General features: G+C 37.3%; 1 protein-coding gene across 2 annotated transcripts in view; it reads right to left on the minus strand.

The window, feature by feature from the left end:
- LOC132910941 (lachesin-like) overlaps nt 1-12,268 on the minus strand; it is a 269,863-nt gene that overhangs the window by 76,996 nt on the left and 180,599 nt on the right. For both annotated transcript variants that reach the window (XM_060967162.1, XM_060967152.1), the window contains exon 2: nt 5,587-5,681. In XM_060967162.1, the coding sequence (XP_060823145.1) occupies nt 5,587-5,681 (95 nt within the window). The remainder of the gene's footprint in view (nt 1-5,586; nt 5,682-12,268) is intronic.

Below are 12,268 nucleotides of genomic sequence, written 5' to 3' on the forward strand. Positions count from 1 at the left end.
AATGTCAAACGCAAAGACGGTCTCGGTATGCAACTGATCGACGACGTATGGAATTTCGGAATTGTTCTTCCACGAAAAACGGGAAAGGAGATTTATCGTGCGTTTCTTACCTAGGTGGTACGTACTAGGTTTCGATAAGGTATTTATTAATATAAATTTCTATAATTCAAAAGGAAAGCAAAAATAAATTGTTCGAAGAAACAATTCGATAAATACATTTATACGCTATGCAAATGTTATTGGAGCGGAATCTCTGACGACATTTACCATGTTAAATGTTTCGAAATTGAAAATGTCGGATTACGATTGAATGTGTGCCGATATTTTCCAATTTTCACACGGACGTGACTTTAAACGGACATAGTTTTTAAATTTCAGATAAAAATAGAGAATGAAATCGTGCTTGCTTGCGAGCGTACACTTACACGGAAACAAGATATTCGCGGCACAGTATCGTTGCCTTAATTTATATTTTTGGTGCGTTAAAGTTTATTTGCACACATCGACTGTGCGATACTAAATGCACCACTGTTGATTAATAATAATCGAGAGAGAAAGAAGGGCTTGACCGATAGCTGTCGTAGTAGCAGCTTACACATATACGTACAGTAACGTACAAAGTACACAAGAACGCTAAATTTTCTAAATAATATTTGTAACATCGTCGTCTTCTTCCGTTTTTTGATTTACAGAATTGACATTTATTTGAGACAATTACGACGTTTGAATTTTCTAAATCCGACGTAGTATCGTATAACTTATTCGAACGCGGAAACGAATAATATCGATATCGATTTCCGAATCGTTCTTCGATATATTTCGAATAATTTGAAGACTATTTGTAGAAGGACGATTACACAGGCTGCTACGAGGTTCCATCGTACACCGTGTTCCGTCGATAAATGACTGCTTATGAGCGAACCATTCGGGAACCTGGTGTTAGAGAAAAAGAGTAGTTTGGTCTGTATGCATCGAAGCTCTTTCGTTAGATGAAATAAAAATTTTTTCCATTTCAAAGGCATGAATTGCGCTCGAACCACTGTGCGAATGCATTTTCACGTGATTGGGGAGAAAAATGTAGGTAGAATCCAATCTGAAACGTATTCTGCTGCATCGAAGAGTGAAAAGTTAAAAAATCACGCAGCATTGACACCGAGAACATTTAAAAGCAATTATCTCTCGAATAGAGAAATTACGATAAAATAATTTGTAAAAAATGACACCTCGTTATACGAATATGTATATGGTCGTTCACCAAATAGCGAGTCACCTAAGAGTTGAAATATTGTAATTTCAGTTGAAATATTTTCGATACCGTTAATCCTATCGGGAAATGTTCCAGTCGAATAAAAGTTGAATGGGTCGAGGGCGGGGAGAAGGGGCTGCAGTCATATTTCCACGTTGTTAGTTTTTCTGTAAGCGAGCGCGTAAAGATCGCTCTTTGTCTTTTTTTAATGGAATAATATATTTTTTAATACGTTGACCGATGCAACTCGAGATCCTCTATAAAACGAAGAAGAGAATGTTAAATCCGCGCTATTATTTGTTTCATTCCGAAGATGATGTACGGCGATTGTTTATGAAAATCGATAAATCTTAATATCATGGAAATGGGAATGTACGATTTAAAGCTTAAATTCGGTGCGGTAGATTTTGACAATTTTATAACGATAGCGTGTAGGCGATTAACTTGTGTCGAAAACTTTGTGTTCGAGTTACGTACGATGCTCTGACGAATAGCTATCGCAAATGCGATGTAAACTAGTTAAAATGTTAACATTTCCAATACTTTAGTTTCTGATTTGCGATATCGATTAGAGACGATCGCTATCGATGTTTAACCGAAATTGCTAACATTTTCACCGCGTATTGCACCTATATATATGGACGAAATGATACTAGAGAGGCGTTGTTATCTGTAGATCGTGATGCTGCCAGATTTCCGGCATAGTTGCAACCGTTATCCGTCATCTTAATGCATAACCGGAAGACCGAGGGACGCACCGGCGCGGCTTATAAACGGCGCGATTATTCCAACCTAGCTACTCCTCCTTCTCTTCCCCTTTACAATGTCTCATCCCTTAGCCACGATAACCTATTCCTCTCGTCCAGAAGAATGTAACGCCGTTTGCAGGTTAGACCGTCGACCTTTCTAAATACATCCATTTGAATTTCATGGAACGCGACTCGATCGGACGAATACCCTTCGATATCTTTCCCTCTTACTATAATCTACCAAATGAAATCGACGTTGAAATGTAAAATATCACGTACTCTTCTATCGTGAAAATAGAATTTACTTTGCTGCGCGTACATTTCTTTCGCCGTCTCATTCTGTCGTCTTTGAAAAAGGGAAAATTCCGCGGAAAGATCGTGCGAATTCTGCGAAGATGGTGTCGACGGTTGTTCCTCGAAATTAACTTGCTGGTCAAGTGGAATTAATTATTTTTATCAATTAATTAGAAAAGATAACGTACACGAAACGAGTTTATTCGTGCGCTCGAATACCACGATAGAAACTGAACTCGCTAGACGGAATAGTTCGTAACGAGTTATTCGATTCAAATGCAACTATCGGTTGCGATCTATACTGACGATTAAGCAAGTATCAGCCACTGTGCAAGCATATCGAGACAGCGTCCGAAATATTCAGGATAACGCAATGATCGTACGTGATAAAATGCGATAGATAATGCGGAAGAAAAGGAAAATGTTGCAACTGTAGTGGAAACTTATTCGTCTCATTCTGTGTCAGATTTTCGCTTTCTTTCGATTACCGAGAAACGCTATTTACACGGAACGCCAGAAAACGCCTAAACTATTTCGAAATTGTACCGAATGCGAGAAAATTGCTTTGCCGTTTTTAATAATATATTGAAAAATTTATTCGAAGAGACGTGCAACGACTTCTATATACGTTGCAAAGTATAGTACTTTACGAAGGAAGATAATACATCGTTTGGAAGAATAGAAGCTGTTTTCAAAAAGCGAATTTGTGCAAGACTCGTTTCGTACCACGAATTTAACGTGTCCGCTTTAAACGTGGAAACGCGATGATGGAGCTTTCGTACAATATGTGAAACTAGTTGAAACAGCTGGAGATCGTATTAGTCGGCTTTATGGCATCTGGTGTAAAAGGCAAGTTAGTTACAGCGAATGTCCGATTGTACGAAAGAGACTCGCGTGAATATTTTAGGTAATTTTCGTTTTACAGTGGAATTTTATAATAACTTTGTTATATCTGTATTAAATGGAATATGAAATTGTTTGAAATCACGGAGAACCGTGTGCCAGATCAAAAACATTTGAGAGAAAATCGGACGATAACAGCGTTTAAGAGAAATACACACCTCTGGGCAACGGTGTCGCAGCGTTTCAAATTTCAAACATACGTATATAAAAAAACAGCGGATTTTCCATGTGCAAATTTAAATCGTGGTTGGCCTCTTACTTTGCGCGACCAAGCAAAGAAAAACGTGATAAAAAAAAGAGGTATTCAACGGGTCAAACATTTCTTGGAACGGAGTTTTCCTTAAATTAACTGAACCTCTTTTACAGCATGCCCGGCGTGTCCGACGCTTTATAGCGTTACCAAAGGAAGCCAAGCATTCGTAATTTTCCATCCGGACTCTCCTTTTGCCGAACGAGATTCATCGCAAGGAAACTTTTTCTTGTCCCCTTTAAAATAAAGCCAATTAACGTTTTACACTGAAAGTCGATGTCATTTTTAAAAATAAACGTTCCGACTCTTTATGAAACGTAATTGTTTCTGGAAGCAACTCCACCGGTGTCCATCGGGGAAAGGAATCGGCCAAGAGCCAAGACAAGAAATCGAGAAGACTTCACGGTAACGGATCTTCGCCGTTTCCTTGATATTTCATCTCGCTTGAATCGAAGTCCGTTACTTAAAACCGACTGCTGATATTTTCAAACGTAGTCGGGACTCGTCTGGCGGCCAGCGGATGGTCGAGATAGGTATTACTAAAAGTACTCGGAAGCAAAAAGCAATCTAGAGCATAGACATCCAGAAAGGTTGTTTAACCCGTTGACCTCGTTAAACGGCCACGAAAAAGTTAAGTGAATTTCTCTCTGTTTCTTCGTCGCTTTTTCCACCTTCTCCCCCCTCCCCCCCTCTTTCCATTTCTTTCTCCTCTCTTGTCCTTCTATCTCCGACTATCTTTCAAGCTTCAAGGGCTGCCTCTTGCTCGCCAAAGCGAAGCAGTTAGTTAATTAATTAACAAAATTACGTGGACGGATAAAAACGAATACTCGTCGTTGTCGTCGTCGCCGTCGCCGTCGCTTGGAAAGTTGCAAGTAGACAGGCAGACGTCGATCTCGCTCGGTCTATATCGTATGGAATTTCGAGGGCCGATCGAATCGAGTCGAGTGGCTCGAACGAAAATGTTCGTCGGCAGTAACGGCTGCTAATTGTAAGATGGGATACGAAAGGGCAAGAATATCGTCTCGATGGAATCCGATAAGATTCGAGTGTTTGCCGTTTCGGGAACACAACTAGTCGATCTTAGTTAACCCGAGCCTGGCTGAGACTGCCAATCCGGATTAACGGCCATCTATAAATTACGGATCTTCGAATATCTTTGGCAATGATAGGTTGGCGCCGCCATTAACGCAAACGGGCCGACGGTTCAGCTCGACGGAGTTGCGGTTCCCGCTTGATTTCCATGGCCGCTTGAAACTTGGATTGCTCTTTGCTAGATTACGGAAGTTTAGCTGCATTGTTGCACCGTTCCTTCTTATTTTAGCTCGCGCTACAAATTTCCCCCCCAAACAATACGGTATGTATAAGTTAGACACTGACAGAAATTTAATTTTCCTAAGTAGTCGATCGAAATTCATCGAACGGCTAAAGTTTCTTTTATTATCTAAAAGAACCATGGATCGATGATCATTACCAAAATGAAGAAAGAAATGTGAAAAAAATTAGACTTTTTTTTATTGTTAAATTAATGGTTGTCAAGCTAGTTAGGTACGTCTTGACCAAGAACGTAGTGACAGTTTTTAGCCTCGTTGACAATTTTTCAAGCGGCATTTGGTTGATAAAAGGCATTATCAGCGCCGAAACTATGCTGCCATTTAAGGTAACTTAAAGCAATTTAGATATCCGTTATCTCGAAGGACATACGCGGAGACAAAACGGCCAACCAGAAATTTCACGGTAATTTTTTCCGTACTTATTCGTGAGTCGTTCGTCCAAGCTTGCCATAAGATGTGCGTGCATGCAACGAGAAACAAAGCAGCATTCTGAACAAATTCTAGTAAATTTTACTAAATTTTAGTATCGATTTGCTATCAAATTCAAAAGATGGAAAAGTTGTAACGTTATGTTATAGAAAATTAAGTAAATTTCCTTTCTGTCGATAATCGATATTGTTCTGAATGTGCTAGCTTAAAAAAAAAAAAAAAATTTCGTCATCGACGACACTTTAATAATTAACATTACGATACGCTAGAGAATAAGTTTGATAAATTTCTTAAAACAATCTTCAAAACGATTGTCTTGTTTAGTAAAAATTCGTTATAAAGTAATATAAGAATACGTAGAATCAATTGTATTCGGAGACTCACTTTGTATTCTGCTAAATCTTGAACCACGCAAGATAAAATTGCTTCCCTTCCAACCGGTGCAGTTACGTTGGTAATTGGTTCCTTGAAATTTGGATCTAAAAAATAAGAAAAGTCGAAGGATTAACGTTTCGCTAAAGCAACAATTAGAATAAAATATAGATCAAAATTACCAGAAATTACTGATATATCGATACTTGTTATTAGCCACCCGACATTCTCATTCTGATAAGCTACGTGTTCGTCGCATTTTTCGGCAAACTAATTATATTTTCCACTAAAAACTAAATAGGTATTTAGCTGGAAAATTTTTATACAAAATGGGTTATTTAACAATTAACCTGCTACCACAATCGTCCGGAGAATAAGGCTCTAACATCTATTATCCAAGGAAATGTAGTACGAAAACAACTGCAAAATCTTACTTGCGTGTACCTGAATTTTAAGAACAAAGCCGCTCATCTTATGAAATAGTTTAGTGTTCGCTTAACTTGTATATTAGTCGAATATGTTGTCGAATATGGTCTCTTGCAATCGTTACTCGATATTTAAGGGGTTTCGTGTAAGATCGTGTTAAAACTTTTTATTTAAAATATTTATCGAGTAAATATAAGATCATCCAGAATTTCTTCCATAAAGGAAATAAACACGACGAAGATAAAATTGGACCGCGAGGTTTCCAATTTTGGTGCAGAAATTCTGTTCGATTTACGCAGAATCTTCATCTGGTTATGACTGGTTACTTGACACCCACAAGGTTTTCTTTAGCAAAATAAGAAAAAGAAAAACAAAAAAATGTGTCGAGTTCGACTTTATGTCTACCATTTTCTGATATCTATGCTATAATTATAACTTATAATTCGTTCGACGATATAGGTGTAATATTCGACGTACTACGAAATAATTTCCTCGTGGCCGTTCGGATCGCCTCGAATCGCGTGAAAAAAGAAATCAAAATTACGATATGCTATCCTCATTTATGCGAGGTGAAATTACTGAAAAAAATAAAATTATATACGCGATCCGACAAAGGTACGTCATGAATGTAATGGAGAAAATATATGGATCAGAAATAACCCGGTCATCGCTGCTCGGTTAGTTTGCCATTCGATACCTACCTAAACATGCAAAGCTTTTCAGTTAAGTACTGCTTGAAAATCGATCGTTGTCGTCGATCTATGCGAGCATGCGACAGACGTGAAATATAATGCAAAAAATCAGTGAGCAACCTTCGGTCAAAATAGAATGGTCAAAGATGCAATAAGCTTTCATAAAGGTAATGCGACTACCCGTTCTAAACTTACTGCTGGATTGTTTCCAGAGAATATGAAATAGGACAGTCTGTCATGTTCTTCCGTCAATTAATCTTAAAGCCTTCATTAGAATTTCATGGAAACACAAATATCAGGCCGTGCGTCTACAACCTAGTTGTACAATTTGCAAATTACGTTCCACGGTATGATATTAACGATTTTTGTGGCATCAATCATATTACGGTTAGATTTAGTTTAAACCTAAGACTATATATGTTTTAATTATAAACTCGTCAATAATACATTTCGCTACATCGCGTTTCAGCTTGAGTATATCCAGTTTAAATATCGTTTAAATGTTTTTATTCGATACTCGAACTTTAGTTACGAGGAACATTCGAGTCGATTAATTAAATATAACTACTATAAAATTGACGTATTTTCTTCCAAATATCTACCTAGATCAAAATCGACCGATATTCCTGATTACGTGCGATCAAGGATCTAGCTAAACCAACCACACGTTTATCAATAAATATCGCATTGACGGTACATATCTTAGTTGAGAAATTGATCAAGCTTGAAATTTCAACGGTAGGTATATTGTAGCGACGATCGCAGGACGCCCTTAGATATCATAATGTTTCTACTTGAAAATCCCCTATTCTTTTACGCGTTTTCTTCTTTTTGCTAAGGATAAAGTATCACATTTACATTGGCAAGGATCAAATTGACATCAATTTCCTTTTCTTAACTCTTTTTTCGTTAATTCAATGATGGTGAAAATTTTTAGTTGACATACAGTAATGACCAATGGTGTTGAAATTTTTCTTTAAATCGAATTTTCTTGAAATCAATCGAAATGCCTGTACAAAGCGAACACTATGAAGTTAATACGAAGTTAATAAGGATTCGGAATAATGCCAACAAAATGGGCTGTAAAGCCGAGTACGCCCTACGCGATTCATTGGTATCGTGCATTAGGAGGAAATATCGTCGATCAAAGGTCATTCGCTCCCTAGGCGGATACACGGCCAGTTACACGGAGATTATTTGCCAAGGGCATAAAACAGCGAAGGGCGTCGTTAAGGGCATCGAAAGGAGAGCAACCACAACCATAGAACGCATAACGTAGATGGCATAGTAATGGGAACATAGGGGAACCATAATTCCATTGTACGTGCCTATCCATCCAAGCTGCTTGCGGGGGGTAACTCTCGCGGGAAATTCGAGCGTATTAAAAGTCTCGATCTAGGCCGGTTTGATAGATCGGCTGTCTCGAAATGGTTACCGATGCCAGCGTCGTTTTAGATCGCATCCCCTAAAGAATACGTTCATGTAGTTGGAAATCCGCTCTTTTTCTTGCTTTTCACTTATTTTTATCAATCAGGTTATTTCCTTTATAGAGACTACTTGGAATTCTGCTTTTTCCATTAGGTAGAGCATGGAACACGAGTAAACATCGAGTAATCACGTAGAATAAAGTAGACTTTATGAGTTTGCTGGTGATCCAGAAAACTATTTGTCAAGAACAATGTCTCGAGTAATTTCATACATTTTCGTCCACGAGTCGATCGATACAACGAAACATACGTTCAATAAAATAGGATAGTAATAAAATATTGCAAACGTAATACGATTTTTCTCTATTTTCCTTACAATACGGACAATTGATAAGTACCAATATCCTAGGTGCGCTAAGAAGAAGCCTCCAATGACGTATGGACAGTAGTGTAAAAAATATTAGCGATATTACCTTTAACGCTATACTAGATACTTTCTCGTAACGTGGCAAAGTCATACTCTTGAAACGATGAGAAATACAGGAAAATTTTATTTAATAAAATTCGATGGCTTTGAGTGGCGCATCGTGTGGTATGAAAGTAGGGGGAGCGTTATAAACATTTCGCTTGTATCGTTTTACGTTCCAAACGTTCTTTTTCATCCGTGTAAAAAGGTACTCACGGTCTTTAGTTAATATTTAATACACAGATATTTAACAAAAAGATATCAATGTCAATTAAATTTTGTTTCGTAAACAATTTCTTATTCGGAAAATTGGATATTACTGTATCAATAAATTCAACAAAGAGATCTCGGTGGTTTTCTATAAAATAGCGAATATGGCCGCATCGATTCGAACGAACTACCGCTACGTGTCACGTGTGTCAAGTAATTTAACATATTTTCGGTGCCAGTGATGTACGGACTTTGTTAACTGACAAGTGAATAAGTGTTCTCGTTAAAGTGCAGAAAATGTAATAAACTAGCTTCGTATATCTCACGGGAGAAACGTTTTTGCCTATATCAGAGCGAAACAATGAAAGCTTTTAACGTGTCAAAATATGCAAAATTATTGTTAAAGATACGATATCTCGTTCAAAACATACGATATTTTATACAATAAATTTCAATTTTACACGTCACTTTATTTAAAACCAAAGAATTTCCAAAAATTAATTTTCGATTACGTTTGGCCATGCAATTTGCGATATGAAAGATATAAAGCAAAAATATCTAACATAAACGACTTTTACTAAATATTTTAACAAATTTTATTTTGAAAATTACTCGGTTCGTTCATTTCTAGAACAAGAATATTTGATTTAATATCGCGCAATGAAGTTTACATTCTCGATATCAATATAATTTAATTGTAATTTGATAAAACATACATCGATTATGTTTATAATAATAGTAGCGCTTCAAGTCAATTTTCACGATCAAAACGATGCAAAATCCAGTTGTCATTTTTTATAGAATTTTCATTCTCACTGAACGAAATATTAATGAAACGCTTGTACGTTTATTGGACGTGGGAAAAAGAAGCGGAACACGGCGACGGTAGTAACTGATAATAAAAGTGCTATTTAAAACGCCATCAATGCTATGAATCGTTTACGTTACTTTCGAACCGTGCATTTCGTTTTCTAATTCGTATTACATTTAAAGCGTTAATCGAATAAAAGTGGTGCAGCGTGTTCGTTGCAAATGACGTTTCTTCCCCTTCGTCGTTCTCTTCTGCAAAGTCATCAACGGTTGCTTGTTCGTACGAAAAGATTTACGTAATTTGCACACACGTTGATGTTCCCTTTGCAATTACGGAAGATGTCGTTTTCCATCCGTGTTTACGTCCCTATACATATTTCTATACGTACACGTATACAAAGAAGTCGATGAATTTTTAAAAATCTAAGATTCACGGTACGTACACGGCAATCGCATCTTAACATACACAAGCTGAAATAGAAAGCATCAGATTTCACGGAAACAAGATGTTATTAACCCCTTCAGACTCTTTCGGAAGTTTCCGCAAACAGTTCACGTAACGTTAATTGCGTAAGAAACATTTCCATTGCCGGTTGTGTTTAGTCAATGGCTTTTCGCTTAATTGGAAAACGTACTTCCGAGTGAAGCAATTAATGCCCGTAAATGGGAAAAGTAATCGACCGAGCGAAGGTCGACGTTAAATATTCGTCACTTATTCAATCCCATTGGCTTTCGCATTCTTGCTCGTTCTTTCCCGTTTTTGCCCGTCCTTGCCCGTTCTTGCCCGTTCTTGCCCGTTCTTGCCCGTTCTTCCCCTTCTTTCTCTTCTTTCCCTTCGGTGCAATGAACTTTGCCATGTAAATTGAGAGAAACAGATATGAAATAAAAATAAACTTCCCCTTTTGCCAAAAGTATATGCAAAGATTTATGGTCGAAGGTGATTTATCTCGAAATGTACTCTAGGTCCATGGATTAATTTTTGGTAAATTATTTTTAAGTGGTCCAATCGGAGGTCGTACTGATCGATTCCATGAACCGAAAGGCAGAGAAAAAAGCGACGATGAATGTTTCATTTAATACCTAGCGCGAAAAAGAACGTGTGGTGAATTATTAATAAAACTAATCGTATAAATTACTTCACATCTAAAAATAAAAAATCGAACATTAACGGACTGATAATTTGATAAAACGTTTCCTATTCGATTTTTCACGATTAACAGTAAAAATAACAGAAGCTAACGGAGTAAAGTTAACGGAAAGAATTTCAGTTTTTTATTAGTTAAATTAATTTATACGAAATTAACTTATATTCGTATTATCGATAATTACTTCATAATCACTCGATAAAATATCCAAATATTACTACAACGATATTTAACGCTACGATAAAAATTAATTTCTTGGTAAAATAAAATCTATGTTTGATTTGAAATTTGAAAAATTTCGTTTACAGGAGTTATACGTTAGAAAACTAATTACAATTGCTCTAATAAGGTTAAAAAATAACGTGAAACTAAACGACAGGCTAAATTCTTGCGAAACGTTTAATAGACGTTCGTATGAATCGGTAAATATGTTGGATCTCGCGTTAACGAGCGAAATAAACCAAGAGAAGATAAGGAGAAAGCTCGGAAATTTTAGGGAAGGGAATGCAAGAAAATCAGATTTGCGTGCTTCCGCGAGATTATTTTCGTGGGAATGGGTAGAAATCAGCGGAGTGCCGACGTCGACGTCGACGTCGCGCTTCCTTCCCCTTTATAATGCCGCAAAATAATAAGAATTTCGTCTGCTTAGTCCCGTGGGTGCTTACATTCCTATTTATGACGACAGTATCTCGGCCTCTTTATGCCAGCTGCTAGCAAATATGCACGGCTCGATCCCCGAGTTGCCGAGTATTTTCTTCTTCGGACTTCCTCGCCCAACCCTGCGGCAGAGCAACGATAATGGAGACAAAGTTACGCATTCTCCAGTCGACTCGCCCATTCTCATCTTTTTCATTTTCCGCTTAGCAATGATAGAGGCGCAAACTGCGTAATCACTCGGGCCGATTTCCTCGGCAAATCACCCTAAAATACCCAGTCTTTTAAAGTTTCAATGGTCTTTAAAAGATATTTCGAAAGGTATCTATATACATTTTGCACGCGTTGGTACATACACAGCTACGATATATCGCGCGCTCGCTTCGCAAATAATATTTCTTTCAAAAAGGAAAGCAGTCGTCGAGCTTTCGTTCTTCCATTCTGAATTTATTTGCGACGTTATCGCGTACTCGATAGATATATAAATATCATTAGTAGTAGGAGTATACTTTTAATAGATCGTAAATCGATATAACGTCGTTTCACGCATACTCTAATTTCCATCGCGTATATAAATTTCGTTCGAGACTCGTAAGGTTGAATAACGTATACGTATAGTCGAAGAACTAAACTATTGTGGTAAATATTGGATATTCCAAAGGCGAAGAGGCTTTCCACCAGAGATAAAAAAAAGCTACATTTGCGTTGATATCAACACTTTGGTCGTTTATCATTTTTGATATTATGTTTTTTCAATTGCAATCGTGTTTTGTTCGCACGGTACTTATACAGTTAACCGTTTCAACTCGTTCGATTTTATTCAATCTGTACTTCGATAAATTCCCTGTTACGTCTCGTTGTCAC

Source organism: Bombus pascuorum, chromosome 1 (assembly GCF_905332965.1).
Source record: "Bombus pascuorum chromosome 1, iyBomPasc1.1, whole genome shotgun sequence".
Lineage (NCBI taxonomy): Eukaryota > Metazoa > Arthropoda > Insecta > Hymenoptera > Apidae > Bombus > Bombus pascuorum.